The sequence below is a fragment of the Leucopleurus acutus genome, assembly GCF_964270905.1.
Source record: "Leucopleurus acutus genome assembly, chromosome: 6".
NCBI lineage: Eukaryota > Metazoa > Chordata > Mammalia > Artiodactyla > Delphinidae > Leucopleurus > Leucopleurus acutus.
The window spans coordinates 84,995,368-85,016,326 of NC_139149.1; the positions used below are offsets into that span (position 1 = coordinate 84,995,368).

General features: G+C 39.3%; 1 protein-coding gene across 1 annotated transcript in view; it reads right to left on the reverse strand.

The window, feature by feature from the left end:
* Positions 1–384: 384 nt before the first annotated feature.
* Positions 385–20,959, reverse strand: part of MPP4 (MAGUK p55 scaffold protein 4) — a gene marked incomplete at both ends in the record, with an annotated part of 38,324 nt that continues 17,749 nt past the window's right edge. The window contains 11 exons of the mRNA XM_082841725.1: positions 385–576; positions 2,592–2,726; positions 3,734–3,842; positions 4,232–4,325; positions 7,410–7,490; positions 9,302–9,472; positions 11,436–11,477; positions 12,611–12,625; positions 15,626–15,646; positions 17,778–17,816; positions 20,798–20,815. Coding sequence (XP_082697851.1) covers positions 385–576; positions 2,592–2,726; positions 3,734–3,842; positions 4,232–4,325; positions 7,410–7,490; positions 9,302–9,472; positions 11,436–11,477; positions 12,611–12,625; positions 15,626–15,646; positions 17,778–17,816; positions 20,798–20,815 — 917 coding nt within the window. The remainder of the gene's footprint in view (positions 577–2,591; positions 2,727–3,733; positions 3,843–4,231; positions 4,326–7,409; positions 7,491–9,301; positions 9,473–11,435; positions 11,478–12,610; positions 12,626–15,625; positions 15,647–17,777; positions 17,817–20,797; positions 20,816–20,959) is intronic.

The following is a 20,959-nucleotide window of genomic DNA, read 5'->3' on the forward strand; positions in this document are numbered from 1 at the left end:
TCATAAGGTAAAATACAGTTTCTGAAATTAAATATGACGTATTTTATTTACGAAAGCTCTTTTTGTCTGAATCATACAAAAGCCATGTGAAATCTGTGAAAGGTTCTTTTACTCAGTGACTTAACATTGTTTTATTCCTACCAAGTGCTGCATATGAGGTAAAGGAACACATTTTTCCCTGAAAGCCAAATAGATAACTCTACATAACCATACAATACAGGTTGTTTTTTCAAATAAGATAAATTAATGAACTGCAGTACTTTTAAAGTTGCACACATTATAATAGGGCAAATGCAATAGTGCTGTTTTAGATTGCAGCTGTTTTTCCAGCTCTCTGTAATAGGTGAACATTGTTACAACTCCAGTATTAAGCAGAAGGCCTCCTTAAGATTCAGTATCAGAGGAAACCCATGTTGCTGGTACCCACTGAGGCTCCTCCTGAGCCTTCTGAACTGCAGACAACAACTGGGCACATGCATCTTGCAAGCTGTCATTCACAATCACGTGATCCAAAAACTGGCCAAACTGAGTCTCCATTTTTTGGGCTAAATCCTCCATCTCTTGTAGATCTTCATCCTTTAGGAGAAATCGAAAAATATGCATAGCAAACTTAATGAGACAAATAGAAATAATATGCAGTTTGTAATTGCTGTTACATTCAGTTGTGTAGCTGTTTATAAACACCATTATGTCATATAAATGTCCTCCATTCTAAACCACAAAACTTATGTTTCTATCTTTAGTCTTGCTTAACGTCTCCCAGGTCAGGTTTTCACAAAATTGAGTAACAGTTTGTAGACAGACCAATCCTCTCAACTTCCTATTTGGACTTAAATTATCTTACTCTATTATCTAAACACTTGAAGCTCTCAAACCATATACAACATAAAACCAAAGAAATTTTACCAGTTAAATATAAATAAAACTTAAAACATAAATTTCAAATGAACATTAATCTGATAAGAATGACATTATTTTGCAGATACAAAATGGCCACTTTGCACATGAGGATGGTATGAACTGGTTCTTCGAAATGAGGCATACCTTTATTACTCTTTGCTTCATGATGACTGAATTCACCTATAATATTGTCTATTTCTACTATTGTGAAATGTTTGTTTAGTCAAGGTCATTTGGCCTTCACTTGGCACTAATGCATTAAATCCATTGCTACTATTTTCTTATTTGTCCACAATAATTAAAATAGTACAACTTATTGCTAATGCAATCATAAACACAAACATAAATACAGGCACTGAGATCTTGTGGCAGTACTCCTTTATAAGATGACCAGAAGCAATTTTGTTAATTTTTTAGATTGCCATAAAAATGAGAACAGAATTTGAAATGCCCATAAGACTCAGAGAATATATCCACAGACTCCACTGTTTGAAATGCAAACTGGAGAATCAAACTTTCATACGGTAGCCATTGACAAAATAATGAAGGTAAAAATAGAGAGATAAAGGATAATACAATGATACCTCATGCTCCCATCAGTAACACATATACTAAAATTGGAATGATGTAGAGATTAGCACGGCCCCTATTCAAGGATGACATGCAAATTCATGGAGCAGTCCATATGTTTAATTTGAGCTTTGCAAGATGAAAAAGTTCTGGAGATCTGCTTCACAATATAAATAGACTTAACACTACTTAACTGTACACTTATAATGGTTAAGATGGTAAGTTTTGTGTTTTTTTTTTCTTTTTTCCACTATGCGGGCCTCTCACTGTTGTGGCCTCTCCCGTTGCGGAGCACAGGCTCCGGACGCGCAGGCCCAGCTGCTCCGTGGCATGTGGGATCTTCCCGGACCGGGGCACGAACCCGTATCCCCTGCATCGGCAGGCGGACTCTCAACCACTGCGCCACCAGGGAAGCCCAAGTTTTGTGTTTTATGTTATATGTTTTTTACCACACACACTTACATGCACACACAAACAAGTGGATGTAATATCTTGATCTAGGTGATGGTTACCTGGGTGCATACACATGTAAAAAGTCATTGAGCTGTACACTTAAGATGTATACACCTTGCTGAATGTATGTTATGATTTAAAATATTTAAAGTGTATTTAACGAAAAAAATATATATGTATATCTGGGAAAAAGAATCACTGATTAATCCCACCTGGCTTGGCCCCTCTATTATTGCTATAATCATTAATAAACATCCTTTGTGTTTTAATATATATTTATAAAGGTATCTCATATTACAGTTGAGATAATTAACTAGAGCATTTTAAAGTAAATTCAAATGCTTTTGTAAAATAAGTAATCTATTTAAAATGCACACACCCAATTTCTGTGTGACTGCAAATTGTGGCTTGAGGGCCTTTTTTTTAAAAGCTAAACCCCAAAACAGGAGAAAAAAAATGAGTAGCCTTATAGTATTATTAAACTTTATTTTAATATCTATAAATGATGTCCAGTAAAAAGGATAAATGAAACAAAAATCATAAATTTTTGTTTCATTAGAAACAAAAATTACATTCCTTAACATAGGGACGCTCTGGAAACAATACAGTAATTTTTTGACTAGGAAAAAAACCCCACAATACACTCATCTATTTCCTCTGTATCTTACCTTGAACTTCATGTCCACAAAGTAGTTTGTAATGATCTTGGCATTTTTCCGAGATTGCTTCATACAACTCATGCTAGATGGCTTTATAAATATGACATAGGGCTTCAGTTCATGGGTTCGAGCCACTTGAATACCCTACACAGAAAAATTAAATGCACATTTAAGAACAGAAGTCCTAGCAACCAAAATATCTCAGTTGGCAGAGCATGAGATTGAAGATCTAAAAACAGAAGTTCTAATTTCCTAGAATCAACATGAATGTTCTCAAAATTTCTAAGAACAGAAATTAGCAGTTATTTTTAACCAGAGTATATTCTCATGTGCTCCCAAGTCCTCAACTCTAAAAAACATTTTAATAATTAAGAGATGGAGTTCTGGAATCAAAATTAAGATCAAATACTGGTTCTTCCTCTTGCTAGCTATGACATCCTTATTGAAATCTGAGAATAGGATTCTATACATGATCTCATGGGGAAAAGACAAGGACAGACTCCCAAGGCCAATCAGCTCTGTTTCACCCTCACTTCCCTTTCTTCTTGCCATTGTCTCAAACCAGATAAAACTGACATCTTCACACTGACCACCAGTTTGACCACCAAGTGAGAACAAATCTCATGTCCCCTGATTTTCTTTAGCACACAAGATATATTTTTACGTGACTACACAAAATACAAAGAAAATACAGGATTATAAAAATTTGGACTACATGTTGTATGTTTTTTATCTTACCTTAACTCGCTTATTTCTGCTCTATTCCACATATGGTCTCAGGGAGACAGCTATCGATATGAAAACATAGGAACCTCACCTCCTTGTGTAAAGCAACATGTTATTCCCTCCACCGGAAGTTACCTTGATGCCTTTGTGATCAAGGTCAAAGGAAGATTCTTAGTTTTCTTTATGGCTACCTGCTCAGTTCTGTTTTGTTTTGTTTTTTTGTCTGAGAAACTAGATTTTTTTCCTCAGCTAAGACAAGATAATGGCAATTGATCCTTCAAGTAAGATCCTGGTCCTTAGATATGGGAAGTGGTCTTATCCTAACAGAATAAAGTGTCTCAACTACAACCTAAAGCATGTACATAAAATGGATGACATGCATTCATTACTTTGGGGAGATGGGAAATACACCACCACAGACCCACCTGAGGCTCTAAGTCCATGACACAAATCTTTCCTTCATCAAGGACTGCTTGAACAGCATCCACACTAGTGCCATACAGGTGGCCTTTGTACTCACCATACTCGAGCATCCTGCAAGGGTGGGATAAAGAAAAGAACTGTTTCTACAGGTAAAATATTATTAGTAATAACATAAAGATAAACTCCAACAGAATAGAATAAAATATGTGGACCCTGATGGCACAAAATGAATTAGTGGATGTTTGACAGGAGAACACAAATATGTTAGGAGATCTAGGACTTAACTACTTCAAATTCTCTAAAATCTGCAGCTCAGTTCTGCTCCCTCTCCAAACTCAATGATTTGGTGTACTAGTAAATCAATATACATTTCCTTACTTAGTTTTCCAGAAGCAAAAAAAAATTACCCCAGGAGTTTTGGACAATGCATAAAAATAGGGGTTCTATTTTGAATGTTAAACAACCAGAGGGGAGAATCAGATTCTGGACATCTAGCTTACCTGTGACTATACATGAGGCTTTCAAATGTTTCCTTTGACACATAGTGATACTCACGGCCATCCATTTCATAACTCTTTTTGGAACGAGTAGTATCTGACAAAAAAAGGGAATTTTAAAAAAGATTTTAGAATCTTCAAAATGTTTTACTACCCATATGCATTTGGATAAAGATGTCTGATCAAAATAAATAAATTAATACATTAATGGATAGATAAATTTAATGCTAGAACCAAAAAAGGGAGCCAGACTGGTGATAAGAAAGTAGAAGTTCTCATATCAAAATCAGCTAATCATAAGCCTTTGTTAAGTGTTCGTGGTATAAACTAGACCAGAGTGCATTATGGATTAAGCCAAGATAAGAAGGCCCTAAGGGAACTCTTGCTGTTACTTCAGAACAGGAAGTAGTGAAGTATATGTGAGCCCTAAGGTGGCTAAGGCCCCCGGGTAGCAAAACCAGCAATATCTTATGTTTAGGTAATGCATTTCCCAAGATCTCATTTCATCCTTCACATTCGTAGCTAGGTAAAAGGTTATTATCCGTAGTTTACTGGTAAGTAACTGAAGACTTTAGAGAGTAACTAACTTGCTCACAGGAATAAAACAAATGAAAAACAAAGTTGAAAACAAGCACCTAGGTGTCCTGACTCCTCCCAGACTAATGTCTCCTATTATGCCAGATTGTCTCAGATTTGAAATGGAGAAAGCTCATGACAGTCTGCAGTTTTGCCCGGATACATTAATATCCAAGTGAGATGGTGATTAGTTTTAGTGATCTCCAGAAAGGAAAGATTGGTGGAGTCTGGATTCAGTCTGATTCTTTGATATCACCACTTTGATTATAGATTCTTCAGCCTAAATAGTACCTGGTGTAGAACATAGGAGTTCATTTAGTACCTAAAAGTGATTCATTGTCTGCTCATCCATTTATTCAACTAACATATACTGAGTGCCTGTGTTCCCGCTATCACGTTAGGTTCTTAGAACACAAAGATGAATAAGACACGGTTCCAACTGTGACCTGTATCTACTGCAAAGTTGCTAGTCCCTTAACCTGTATTACAAAAATTCTCCTTATTCATAAAACAATGTGTATTTGTATTTGATAAAGTTTAAGGATGAAACAGATCAACATCTGATGATATCAACACATGGAAACAACCAAGTAGGAATCTGAAACAGGCCCTAAATGATAAAAGGAGTTCCAGACATTTCAAGAAGCTCAGAAAGCAAAGGTCATCTGGGGATCATTTTTGTTTTTTCTTTATTCAAGCCTCTCTTTATATCCTTATAGTTCCTACAGTTATGCCACTTCTCCTATAGCATTTTTGTTTTTGTCTTTTGGCCATGCTGCACAGCATGCGGCATCTTAGTGCCCCAACGAGGGATCGGACCTGCGCCCCCTGAAGTGGAAGCGTGGAGTCTTAACCACTGGACTGCCAGGGAAGTCCCTCCTCTAAAGCTTTATACTGAAAAAAATTCTAGTTCTCAGGTGATAGTAAATTATGTTAATATAAGCCTAAGATGACCCTTTCTCCTTGGCTTCTGTTGGACTGTATTTTATATGGTAGGTTAAAGTCTGTGAATTGGTGCATGATTCATTTTAAGGCATTCATTTTAAGCTTAAAACTGTTCACTAAATTTAAAAAGCAAAATATGGACGACATATTCCCACTTTGAATGATGGTTATCCAGACAACTTACAATTCTTCTGTGTTCTGTGGGCATTTTATTTTTATCCAGATTATTGAAAATGGTGATTTCTTTATTAGTTTTTGTTTTTGAGGTTAGTGTCCATTCTTACATATGTAAACTGCACTTGGAAGGCACAACCAATGGAATGTGATCATAAAACAACTTTGTTTTCCCTGGCCCTGGTTGAAACTCCCGTGACTCTCCTGATGGCTCTTTGGTTTTAAAAAAAAGTTCATTACCATTCATGCCAAAAACTCAGCCTCAATTTAATAATTAAAATTCTGTTCCCATGTAATAATCGAAATTATGAACTTCATTTATATTTTAGGCTTCTTCTCCCCACAACGGGCTCAGACTGGCCTCACCCAGGGAAGCCTGCCATCAGAGAAGTCAGAAGTCAGGAAAGTGAGTTTGATTCAGTTCTTCTCTTCCCTTTCATTGCATTTCTACTTCTCCTCCCCCAATTTTATAACTCTGCAAGGCTAGAGGGCAGAGAGAGAGAGGAGAGGTGAGCAGCACAGGAAAATTCTTACTTTAACTGATGCTGATGCTGGTTGCTCTTGGCTCCTTTTAGACCTGGCAGATGTTTAAATCTGGCTCTTTATCTCCTAGAGGATGTAGTGGGTTATTTTGCAGAGGCTACCACCACCACCAGCGCTGCTGCATATCCCAAATCCATCTCTATTCCACCTAGCCATCTGTGATTTCTTCCACACCCTTGGGTATCTGGGGGTTCAGTTTTGGCCTCCTTTTACAGAGGCTTCCTCTTGGGCAAGAACCAAGACAACCCCAGGCTGACTTTCTTCCACGTCATCCACCCAGATCTGGTCCTTGGGAAAAATCACAACTCTTTTGCTGTGACAGACTCTAAAAGGGCAGCTACCTCCCAAAACATAACCTTTGGCCACTTCCTCTAAGCTCTCATCCTTTAGATTTTTCAGATATAATTCTGACACCAGTCTTCTGTGTCTCCCAAACAGCAGGGAACACATATTAACCTCTTTAAGTGGTTTTCCTAACTTCTTCTCTCTTGCCTTGAGGTGAAGGGGAAGCACCCACACCCACATGCTCCTCCAGCTTGGATGGTATAATACTTATAGTTTATATAAAATTATATGTGCATGTATTAAAATTTAAAATTTGATAAAGCATTTAAAAAGCCAAGCATACCGCCAGAAAGATAGTAAGTACTGAATGAATGTTATCCATTACTGCTAAATATTTAGTTTTCCTGAAAGGTTATCTATATGATTGCTAAAAAATGAAAAGAAGGGTCACCTTTTAAAAGCCTAGCTAGGCTACACGCTAGTAAATCAATTTCCTCTATTAAAATAAATATAGTTAGAAATATTGAGGACTATCTCTTGTTTCTTATATTCTTACAACAAAGATGGTATAACATAGTTAAGTGAGATGAGTACATCTGCAGAGGCAAAGAAAGTTCTACCAAAACATGAACCCCTATGAAAGAAAAAGTAAACGTACGTGGCACAGCACTTTGAAAACGGTTCGGATCAAGTTCAATGAGTTGTCTCCTCAGTTCATTTACTCCAACACCAGAAGGTCCTAAACACAAAACACCACATATGGAAATTATTAGAGGTGGATAAGTAGAGTTACATGATGAAATCATCACTTCAGTCTTCCTGTTGAAGACACTTGAGAGCACATGGTATTGGGGAAATAACATAGTTTCCATTCTCATGAATTGAAATAAACTCTTCCCAGAAAACTCTTGGGAATTTTCTTGGTGACCCATGGAGTAACCCACACTTCTCCAACATTCAGAAATGAGGTAGGGAATTGCAGGAACCTGTCACCCCAGCAAACTTCGTCTAATGTTGGATATTCAGAATTCTCTGGCCTCGAGTCAGATCATTTGAGACAAACTGCCTTTTCTCTTCCCATGAAGTTCCTATCACATCACAACCAGCTTCCACAATTACAGAATTCAGGGACACATCTCCTGACAGATGGTGGAGTCAGCACCCCCATGTGCAACTGGAGAAAGGGCTGGCTTCATGAGCAGAGAACTGTGTGGTCCACAAGCCCATGCTTAGGCTACTGCGCTTGGCTTAATGCTCTTCTGCTCCCACACTGAAATTCGCAATCATTTTTGAATAAGGGGCTTTTGCATTTTAATTTTGCCCAGCATCCTAAAAATTCCGTAGCTGGTCCTGGCTGTAAGGTATGTTGTTCTGCTCCAAAGGGGCCTGCCTTTGGCAGGAATACACAGAGAAGATGGCAGTAAGAGGTAAGTTCCTACTGCTGCAGTAACCAGCTTTGCAGAGATCTTCGTCACAAAGTAGATCATCTCAGGGCTTCCCTGATGGCGCAGTGGTTAAGAATCCGCCTGCCAATGCAGGGGACACAGGTTCAAGCCTTGGTCCAGGGAGCTCCCACATGCTGTAGAGCAACTAAGCCCGTGCGTCACAACTACTGAGCCTGCGCTCTAGAGCCCAGAAGCCACAACTACTGAGCCCACGTGCCACAGCTACTGAGCCCACGCACCTAGAGCCCACGCACCTAGAGCCCATGCTCCGCAACAAGAGAAGCCACTGCAATGAGAAGCCCGTGCACCGTAGGGAAGAGTAGCTCCAGCTCGCTGCAACTAGAGAAAGACAGAGTGCAGCAGCGAAGACCCAACACAGCCAAAAATACATAAAGTAAATTTTTTGAAAAAGTAGATCATCCCAGCACTATTTGCCCTGTTCTTCAGCACCAAAGATACAGTCCAGAAGACTTTTAGGCATTTCTAAAGGAGATGGTTACAAATTTCTTAAGGGAATGAATCTTAAGCATTTTTATTTCTAATATAGACTAATGATCCAGTCTGGGGGGAAACATTCATCTATGCTTATAGAACAAACTCTAAACCAGATACTAAAAAAAAAATCTCACTTATAACCTAATCATACTACATCTTCTTATTACACAGGTTCATATACACCATGGCATACTGCATTCAACTGTAGACAATTAAAGCATGATCCATAACGTTTTATTTATAAACACACATAAAAAACAAGCTTTATTTATTTAATTTTTTTGCGGTACGCGGGCCTCTCACTGTTGTGGCCTCTCCCGTTTTGGAGCACAGGCTCCACACGCGCAGGCTCAGCGGCCATGGCTCACGGGCCCAGCCGTTCCGCGGCATGTGGGATCCTCCCGGACCGGGGCATGAACCCGTGTCCCCCGCATTGGCAGGAGGACTCTCAACCACTGCGCCACCAGGGAAGCCCAGGCTTTATTTTTTTTTAAGGTGTTTATATGCAGGTCCATAAAGACTCTTACTTTTACCACTACTCCCAATGCAAGACTACTGAATCCAGGAGAGCCTCGCCATGGATGAGGAGACACTGCCTTCGGGGACATACCCACAAGCACGATGAGGCGGTGCTTGTCTGCAGGGCGTCGCTGGTACCGCACCACCTCCTCGTACGGGGCGCCCGCTGCGCCGGAGCAGGTGCTGGCGCCGCATACCTTGGCTCGCAGCTGGCTGAGGTGGGACCAGCGGCGGCAGAGGCGCATGCTGCGACGGAAACCGGCTGCGAGGGAAGAAATGCACAGGACGTGAGACCCAGGGCAGAAGAGGTCGCTTCCTGTCTCACACCGGAAGGAGCATGCGGTGATTGTGATCCGGAAGAGGTAATTAACACACATCTGTCTGAAGGTAGAAGATAGGAAGCCATACAAAGGAAAACAGCAAAATGCCCCCATGTGACCTCTAAGTTGCGTCCAGCGCCTGCTATGTGCCGGGCGTTGGTGCTGGGGATACAGTGGTCAACTAAACCAAGCCCATTTCCTCATGGAATTTACATTTTATGCAGGAGGAGAGAGAAAAATAAACTGCAACAAAAATAAGTGCTTAGAAGAAGGGTAAGTGGATAGTGACCGGGATGCTTTTCAGGTTGGAGGTTCATTTAAGCGTCTCTGAAAAGTCAACATTGAGCAGGGCTCTGAATGATGTAACGGAGCCAGGTGAGGAGGCGTCTGTGGGGAAGAGCAGTCCAGGCTGAGGAAACAGCATTGCAAAGGTGCAGAGAAAGGATCTTGCTTGGAGTGCTTGAGGAAGATAAGGAGGCCTGTGTACTGAGGGGCAGTGAGCAGTAGGGAGAGTGGTAGGAAATGGGGTTGGAAAGGAAGCCAGGAGGCCACACAGAGACTTGGTCAAGTGTTGGATTGTGGTCAAAGTGGGATGGGAAGTCGCTGGACGGTGGAGGTTGGGTGTGCCATGATTTGATTTATGTTTCAGGTGGATACACTTAGACACAGGCAGGTTAGGTGGTTGCCCACCACTGTGTGCTCAGTAGCAGAGTTGGACATCTTAGTAGTGATTTCCAAACTCCTAGAATCCCACATAATCTGCCTACTGAATCACAGGGCTTTCTGGTATTTCAGAGCCATTCCCAGGTCCTGTCAGAAGATGGAGCTAGGGACTATATGTGAATATATAAATACGCACACATTTACATTGCTTGTATCTATATGTGTTGAACACCATGAGTTCACACCAATGCCTACAATGCCAATTCGACACTACAGTTTTCATTCTAGCCTTCCTCCATTCCATATGGGTAACTCCTTTCTCTAAGAGTGGGAAATCTAGCTCTTATTCGCCTCAATACATTTACTTATTGTATCAATTAACAGCACCTGGGCAGGATGGGGGATGCACAGTATCCAGCAGCCTGGCAGGAAGTGCCAAGCCCAAACTTAGGTAAGGGGGGCATAGTTATAGAGGCTGTGAGGTGTCAGGACCCAAGTGGTGGCAGCTGCCCCACTCACTTTGGCTCCAACGACCTGCTCCAGGCTGCCATCACCCCTGCAGTGATGCCTTCCCCACGCTGCTCAAGCTCTGATGCCCCACTCTAGACTGCTTCTTCTCCACATTTGTGTAGATGCCTACCCTACTCAACCTGCCTAATGGCTTTTGGGCTGAATTATTCTGGAAGGGATGCAGAAAAATGGCCCCATTTTTTTTAAAGCTCCCCAGTGATTCCAATGTGCATCCAGACCTGAGGACCAACATTCTGCTTTACAGACCCTGCAGCCCTGCTGTTTTCCCACTGTCTCACATAAGGAGGAAGCCCAGCATGGTTTTAAATGAATGATGAAGGTGCCTGGTCTTTCAGAAAGCTCTGCTCAGCTCATGGAAACATGAACATAAAAAATAAGTGTAGTGGTCAGAGAATTGGTCTCTTTAGAGTAAGGTGAATACATTATGGAACAGACTGGAAGAAAACAAAAGACTTGTGTTTGATGAATAATTAGGAGATATCCAGTATAAACCAGATGAATTACAATAAATGATCAACACATCAGAATACTGATTATTTTTTTAAATAGGGATAGAGAGAAACCAGAACAAGGAACAAGTTTGGGAACATCCGTCAGCAAAAGAAGCTTTCAGAAGAGTCGGGCTCATTCATAATTCATATAATAAGTTATATTCATATGAATATAACTTAGCAAGTGACAAAGACCCACCTTTTATTAATCATTACCTACCAATATAGAACTTCTGGCCGTAGCCAACGAATTCCTCCTTGTCTGTAACACAGCAAATGGCAGGAACAGAATATGGCAGAGGAGAACGAGAACGTTACTTAGAATGGATGCATGAAATTATCTTCAAATCTTCAAGAGACACTATTTCAGTAGATGGCAGCACAGCTGACTTTATCCTTGAGTGCCTTATTAAAAAATGTCCTAAGCACTTTCCATCCTATCACAGGCACCAAACTATATAGAGACACTATCCAGAAATTTAGCAGTACACTGAATGTATTCTGTCTAGTATGGTTGGAACAAAAAACTATCATAGTCTTCTTTAAAGTTATAAGAAAGATATTGAGTCATAGTAAAAACATAAATTTGGGTATGCATTTTTAAATGTACCCAAAGAAAACAGATTTTCAAAAAAGGAAACATATAAACTGGTCTTGGCTTTTACTCATAGATATGGTGTTCTGTAGGTCCTATAATTAATCTCTTTGTTAGAAATGGGTTTTTATTCTTTTCCCTTATGAGGTGGTTCATTCTGTATGAAATTAGTATTTGTTTTATGGCTGCAAATTGTTTCTGACTGTCCAGGACTCTGAGAGACAAGAGTTAGGAAAACTGTGCCCAGCAGTAACATCTACAGCTTGTTTAAACTTCTGTCTCTGCTTCCACTGGGGTCTCAGAAAAATTGTCAAAAACTCTGGGAAAAAATATTATAAAAATATCATTTTCAAATTACTTTTTACTAACATGTATTCTTTTTCACTTACACAACTCTGTTCTGATCATCGAAATAATATAGAAAGAGCATTTGTTCATAGAATGAACGGACATATACCTTTCTTCCTTAAGCTTTGTGTTTAAACACCCATTTTAAAATATAAAGAAAACACACCAATATCAATTCCATCTTCTGGTAAGTAAGCGTATTTTTCTAACTGAAAATTGGAAATAAGTTTAAAAGGAAATGTTTACTTAGGGATACAGTGATAAAGTTTAATTACTTTCATTGTTCATTTAAAAATATTCTCTATGACATTGTATATCTCATCACTGATTTCACCCTTAAAATATCATATCTTATCTTAAAATATATCCAGTCAAGTATTCATGTTGAGGCACTGAAAGATCTCAAACAGAGCTCTATTTGGCTTATCAAGGACATAAAAATGAGTAGTCACCTTCTGAAAGTTCCTCTGGAGATTTGGATAAGTGAAGAAACAGACGTGAAAAAGTTAAGCCTTTGAGAAGATCAAGTTGGCAAAATAAAGACAAATAACAATGAAGACAAATGACACAAGTGAGGCATTCATGTCACCCTTAGAAAAAGTTGTAACCTGGGCAAGACCTGCCAAGGCAAATGAACGACACACAACTGGAAACTCAGAAACTCGTTGGACCTGCCTCTGCTGCCCAGCAGACAGTAACTTTTCCTGCAAGTTGCTTATCTAGACTCTCCTTGAAGGCTTTCTATCCATGCAGACTCCTCTCTACTTGGCTGGCAAAGAATGGGGCTTGAAAGAGAAATTTTCAAGGCAACCGATTTGAGCCTCTTCTTCCCTTCTCTCCCAGAGGCCATCTAGCTGCAACCCTGTGAAGGCAAGGAAGTGGTGGAAGGGCCACTGGGGAAGCTCTGCAACGAGTGTCCTCATTCCTTACCTGTCCGGGTCCAGTCACACATTTCCATCTCCAGCTGGTCCCTTGAAGACAGGTGCAACTGAACACAGAGTGTACTGTTTTCTTTGTTTTCTAGATATCTCGAAACATCCATCACCCCTGTTTTTGTTTGTTTGGTTTTTGTTGGGGGGTGTATGTTTTTATCTGTTTTTTAAAATGGCATTCCTAATTAGACTATACCATCCAGAAAGATCCAAAGAGGTCACATGATACTTCATTCAGAGAAGAGTTGGGACCAAAACTGAAGAAACTTAACTGCCCATTAAATGCTCTAAGTAACAGAATTAAGCATCATGAATGACTGTCGTTATTTATTTAGAAAAAATGCCAGCTGGGTGCCAGTTGTTCCTTAACTGAGCTCCCAAGTGAGCTGGATTCAGAATAATGTACTTGAGAGTTCTCACTCTTTCAACAAAGAGGAGTCCAGAAGGAGTGCTTTGCAGTAACTAAGGGCAGCTGCACACTTTCCTCTGCAGTGTTGTTATTAGAGAACTAGCTGCTGATTGCCCCTATTACTTCTTCATTAAAATGCTGGCTAACACTCATGCACTTACATTCTAAGCACTTTACTTATATAAATTATTTTTCCCACTTTAGACGTGGGCACCTGAAGGGCAGAGAGCTTACGTGACAGATGACCCCTGGCTAGTTGGACCAGGATTCATGCTTGGAGAATCCAGCTCCAGTCCATGGCATTGACCACTGCAACAGCGTCTCTCCTTTCACAGACATCACAATACGTCTAAGCCTCAACCACAACTTTGGCATGTAGAGTGTCTCCCAACAAAATGATGCGTTGAACAGAGCAAAGAAGGATGACTATAGTCCAGAGGAATTAAAAATTAAACCAATCCCAAACACTGAACCAAGTGTAGATCATTAAATTACCCCTAACAGGAAATTCCTTGGCAGTCCAGTGGTTAGGGCTTGACGCTTTCACTGCCGTGGCTCGGGTTCAGTCCCTGGTCCGGGAACTAAGAAACTTAGATCCCACAAGCTGGGCAGCAGTGTGGGGGTGGGGGGGAAGGTTACCCCTAACAAGCCAACTATCTAATTGAAAATAGGAAATTTAGAAGCAACATAAATGGTACATAAATAATTTAGGTGAGTAGTTCCCAACTCCATGTGTCTCAATACATTTTTTTTTAAGATTTTTTTTATGTGGACCATTTTTAAACTCTTTATTGAATTTGTTACAATATTGTTTCTGTTTCATGTTTTTGATTATTTGGCCATGAGGCATGTGGGATCTTAGCTCCCCGACCAGGAATTGAACCCACACCCCCTGCACTGGAAGGCGAAGTCTTAACCACTGGACCACTAGGGATGTCCCAATGCTATCTTCCATTATAACTAATATTTATAACAATCTCTCTAAGCTTAAAAAATGAAATTCATAGATATATTCTAACACATCATTTTAAAACAGCAACGTAATGCTCTAACTGTAATGTAAAGGAAAATTAAAAGGAAGTAATTTATGTTTTAAAAGTACGTGTTTCAAAAAGTATATATTTCAAAATATAAATCTTTGGGCATGGCTTCTCTAGAAGACATAAACTATTAGATGCTTATACCTACTTATACTGAAGAAGCATGGATTTAAAGAAAGTGAGAAGATCAGAAAATAGTCCTTATATGAAGTATAGAAAAACAGAAGAGCAAAGTAACGAGTGGAGACTAGAACAAAGAGTGTTCTGATAACAGACCAGATTTATTGGTATATATGGGAAAGAGGGAAATTGCCTTAACTGAGGTAGGTGTAATATGCCAAAGCACTGATGAAGTGGAGAAAATGAGGAAACATCATACACTTGGAAGCAAGTTAGTAATGTTAACATGCTCCAAAAGGCTGCCAGTTTTTCAAAATACTCCGTGGGACTTACTTTGTTACTAATAACGTCAACATTACGTTGAGGAACAGACACTTGATTATACCATGTGTCATCAATAATGGCAATAACATATTAAAGAAAAAGAAAATAATTGGTTTGGTATAGATACCTCACTTTCCAGTTGATTTAATATCAGTATGGATTAGAATGTGTGGAATAAATTATTCAGTAATTTCAAGGCAATGTCTTTATTCTGTTTCAATGTCTCTCTCCATAATGACTGTCTTCTAAACCAATGAGCTTTTCATGTTACATCTTGTGAAAACTTACATCACTGTTGTGTACTAAAGAACTACTTACTCAGATTCCTAATGAGTTTTGTCTAGCAGGACATTCAGGACATCATGCAGGATGGTCTCACACACAGCAGGTCATCTAGCATCCCTGACTCCCACCAGCTAAAGGCCAGTAGTGTCCCCAATCAATGTGACAACCCAAAAATGCCCCCATAGGGTTCCAAAATGTCCCTAATGAGAAGCACTGCGTATGGTGAAGTTTACAATATCTCATGACTATACTGTTGATGTCTTTAAGCAATTATTGTGTCATTAAAAGTGTTTAAGTTATACCAACATTTGGAATATACGTTTAAAAATCAGTATAAAATATTCATGTTTTATTTACCAGATTCAAATGTTTCTTCATCTATGGTTTTCCACGGAGGCAAAAAACCAAAAGTATAGTTACATTACTATCCATACTGAGTCTATAGTTCAACAGTCTAATTCCCTGACCCTACGATTCTGCACACACACCACTTTTAAAATGTTTTTCCTAAATCAAGGCCAACTCAGTGGTGTGTCTGTGGCATATAAAGCCTTAAATGAGTATATATAAGCAGTGGGGCTGTGATGACAAGAAGGGGTACAGCAGGAGCTTAAAATAAATAAATAAAATCATAAAATAGAAAAGAATAAATAAAATTAAATTAAAAAGAAGCTCAGAGGGAAGGAAAAGGTGGAATGTCATGGTAAACACCGATAGATGGTTGGATTCTATACAGCTTTGCTGCTACAGGTTTGCTTGAAGCTTTGGGGGGTCCATAAGCAAGGGGAGTGTGGCTAGAAGAAGGAGCATATGAATGGCCTGGTTGGGTTAGGGTTGATTAGGCGACTGAGAAATTCCTGAGATAAACCAAGTCCCTCATCAGTTAAAACGATTCTCGTTAGTGTTTTAGAGAGACATTAAGCATAAAAAAACTAGAATTTATATGGAGAGCAATTAGAAATATATAGCAATGTTACCAACACACACATCCTTACATCAGGCAATGCTGCATCTAAGGTATACACACATTTGTGAAACGATATATTTAGCATTGTTTATAATAGAAAAGATTGGACATAATTCAAATGTCTACCAATAAGTGATTATATAAATGCACAATAACTTAGTTAACCAATAAACCATTTAAAATATATGAGGAGGCTCTTTATGTACTACAATGGAATCATCTCCAGGATGTGTATTATTAAGTAAAAAAGCCAGGAACGGAACAGTGTATATATATAGCATACCATCAAAGAGTACATGCACTTGTGTTTTAAAAAGAAGTGAGAATGAGGGTGTGGGAGAGGAGAAAAAAATATACATCGTTGCACAGAATATGTCTGGAGGGTTGCCCAAGAAACTGAGAGCATTTACTGCCTCAAGAAAGAAAACTGAGTAGGGGAACAGGAAGAGAGGGAATTTTGCTGAATGTACTTTTGTAGTTTTTGAATTTTAAATATGTGAATGTGTTACCTAATAAAAAATTTTAATTAAAATTACAGAAGGGAAATGAATAGTACTGCAAGTTAAAAACAAAAAACTCAGGATGTGTACTTGGTAAAATAAATATAATGTCAGCGTTATTCTGTAGTTGTTCTGGGAAATACATGTAAATCTTTGAAATACCCAGTATTTAAACATTACATATCATTATTTAATGTCTAAAAACTAGATTAACCCATAAAGCCAAGACAAAGTCACCTATCAGACTAAAGACTCTTCAACTAGTCTTCCAACAAAATCCTAGTGATTCTTGAACCAATCTTAGTTCTGCCACTAAATTTGAAAAATCTCCCAATTTCCAAAAAAAAAATCTAAGAACAGAAATGTGAAGTATTTCTCAGAAATTTGGAACACATGACTATTGATCTATACTAGAATCTACCAGAAAATGGTATCAAACAATAACAAAATAGATATTTTGCTTTTTAAAAATCTGATATCTCGGGCTTCCCTGGTGGCGCAGTGGTTGAGTGTCCGCCTGCCGATGCAGGGGACACAGGTTCGTGCCCCGGTCCGGGAGGATCCCACATGACGTGGAGCGGCTGGGCCCGTGAGCCATGACCGCTGAGCCTGCGTGTCTGGAGCCTGTGCTCCGCAACGGGAGAGGCCACAGCAGTGAGAGGCCCGCGTACCGCAAAATAATAATAATAATAATAAAATAAATAAATAAATAAAAATTTAAAAATAAAAATCTGATATCTCAATATTTTATAGTATTTCACAATGTAACACCTGAGTGTTACTGTGTTCCTGTGATCATTTCCAGAATACTGCTTTCTAGAACACTTTCTAAAAGGTTGGTCTGAAGCATGGAGACATTCCTGCACCTGTGCTTCCCTTCCATGTGTCAGAACCACAGAAAAAGCCTGCGGTGGGGGATTTATTTTACACATTTCTTCCAGAAAATAGGCCTGTGGCCCCTTGAACTGACTGCTTCAGGAAATCTATAGCTGAGCTGCTTCATATTTCTCCTGGTGGTAAATGTATCAAGAGGAAATGCTACCTGCTTCCACACATTTCTCGTCAATCTTCATGTCATCTTCTATAAAAGAGCATAGAAAGGGAAAACTTGAAGTTAAAATGTTCATATCACAAATGAAATTCCCTATGTATAGGCTTATGGCAATGAAACTCAGACCACCCTAAAATCATGTTATTCTTACAACTATCGCTCACTCGGAGAGATAAAAAGGGCTCTACTGTACTAAATGAAAATGTAGGCTATGGGAGGCCACAGGACGTCGAATGGTTAAAATTCTAAAAGCACAGGCTTTTGAATACTGGACAAATTAGTTTGCCTCTAAGCCTCATCTTCTGTCTATAAATGGGGGTAGTAATAATACCTACCACATAGGATAGGATTGAGATAATGCAGGAAAAGCTCAGGCACATGGTAAGTGCTCAATAATGTTAATTATTTTTACCTTTAGCTGGGATGTATGTATAAGAATAAAAGAATATAACTTTTAAAACTGTTCATCCTAATACTCAAAGCTCTTTACAGTGTGACCCAAACCCAGCTTTGAAAACTGCTGTCTCTTTCTTGTATCTTACACTCCTGTTAGAGCAGACTCCATTGATTCTTCCTCTGTGCCTTTGCTTAGGCTGTTCCCTTAGCCTGTAATACTTCAAGGTCCATCTCAACACTGATCAAAATGAATATCCTTGCCATGAACTGCACAGCATTTTCTTCCTACTACCTTGAATTCTCTGCTATTGCACATCTACTCTGCCTCGTAATATAATCATTTGGGTGTTTGCCTTATTAGCCCTCCTAGACAGCTCCTTGAAAAGTGGAAATCATCTTAACTAATTTTTACGTATTTTATAGAGCTTAGTGTCTTCCACATAGTAGGCACATGACTAATTATCTATTAAACTGAATTTCCCTTTTAATATCAGAATAGTTGATTTGAACATATGTTCTTAAAAAATTTTTTTTGTCTTTCGGCACTGTATATCTTGAGCCTAGCACAATACCCACAATTCCCAGGTGATCAATAAATACTATTTTAATAAATGTCTTATCTGTTGTAAAAGTGCAAATTATAGTTTGTATAATAAGCTATAATATTATAAAGTAATATAATAAATTTATCATCACTTCCTTAAAGATCATATCATTGATTGTTTTTAAGTAAAATATGCAATATGAACAATTTTATGAAATAATACTGTTTTATAGAGATAGGAGCACAGATGAACAAGTAACATAGCTGAGATTTTTAACACTGTCGTTCAATTCCTTATATTCATTTAGAGATTATTTTCCAGATCAATAAGTTATAATGGTGAATTCATTAGTTCCTAGCACATAACTAGATGGTTTTGATTTAAAGGCAAACAAAAACTAGAATTGTCATTCCTGTTTTACAGAGGCCAGGAGAGACTCTCTAATAACAGCACAAGTAGTCCCGGTTTTTCTAATATGTAACTCTGGGGTCTAAAAGAGCCACGGATTTTGCGCTCTCAAAATTAACAGTTCCAGGGACTTCCCTGGTGGTCCAGTGGTAAAGAATCTGCCTTACAATGCAGGGGATGCGGGTTCAATCCTTGGTGGGGGACCTAAGATCCCACATGCTGCGGGGCAACAAAGCATGCATGCCACATCTACTGAGTTTGGGCAACTCAACTAGAGAACCCATGTGTCGCAAACTACAGAGCCCACGTGCTCTGGAGCCCGCGCGCCGTAGCTAGAGAGAATTCCGCGCGCTGCAGCGAAAGATCCCGCATGCTTCAACAAAGATCCCACGCGCCACAACTAAGACCCAACGCAGCCTAAAATAAATAAATAATAAATAAATCTTTTATAAAAAATGAACAATTCCACACTATGGGCTAGGGTGAGTGTTATGGACTGATTTGTACCCTCCACAAATGCATACATATGTTGAAATCCTAGCCCCCAGATGACTGTATTTGGAGATGGGGTCTTTAAGGAGATAATTAAGATTAAATGAGGTCATAAAGTTGGGGCCCTAATCCAAAAGGACTGGTGGCCTTATAAGAAGAGGAAAAGAAACCACACTAATCTCTATCTCTCTCTCTTTCTCTCTCTTCTCCCTCTCTCCCCACACACTTCTCCCACCCCACATTCACGGAGGAAAGGCCATGTGAGCACACAGAGAGAAGGCAGCCATCTGCGAGCCAGGAAGAAAAGTCTCCTCAGAAACCAACCCTGTCAGAACATTGATCTTGGACTTAGAGTCCCCAGAACTGTGAGAAATAAATGTCTGTGGTTAAAGTCACCCAGTCTGTGTGATCTTGCTATGGCAGCCTGAGCTGACAGACAGTGGGCTTGTCACCCAGCAAGACCACAGGGACCCAAGGGCCTGTCCATGTTCCTCCCCCTCCCCTTTCCAATTTCAGGGATGAAATGTGGATGGTGGCAAAGGGGACTGCTCTTCTCTCTTCTTTTCCCCTCTCCACAAGTAGACAGCGTCTGCTTTCTTGCTTGTGTGTGTGTGTTTGGCATCATAATGAGTCATCTTGGTGTCTGAGCATGGAGAAGGGGAGAGGTAATAACTGGAGGCCCCATTTGCCCCTGATGTAGTGCCCTTCAGACAGAGAGCAGCTTTAATCCAGACCACGCTGTTTGCAACTTCTGACAATGTTCTTACCTTCCTTATCAATCTTTTCATCCATACAATGGGAACAATAACAATTCCATTACAGGGTTATTTTTAGACATTGTGTACAAAGCAGTTGAAACAAAACAGAGGATCAGTTTCACAACTTTCATTGAATTCTTACCATGTGCTGTGTTAGATTCTGGGGCTGCCTGTAAATGTTGGTTCTCTTTTCTTTTATTCCTCTCAGTGTTAAGAACAATTACACAGTGTGTGTTCTTTTGACTGACATCTTTTTATAAATTAGGGTATTAGTGATTAGCACACTATGAGGCACACAGGAAGAGCTTAATAAATAGCTGAATTGAAATTGAAGTGAATTAAGAAAACTATAGGAAATTTCTAGGAGGCTTTGGAGATGAGTTTTTTTTCCCCCACAAATACTATTTCTTACCTTCTTCCATAGAAATCGCTGGGTACAGAAAAATGATTGAAGCAGGGGAAAAAAGAGAGAGCGAGCACAATAGTTTATGCTATAGTTTATCAGATTAATTTACCTACAGTAAGAAAAGCAAAGTGCCAAAATTATTCTCTAAAAATTCAATGGAGATTTAGT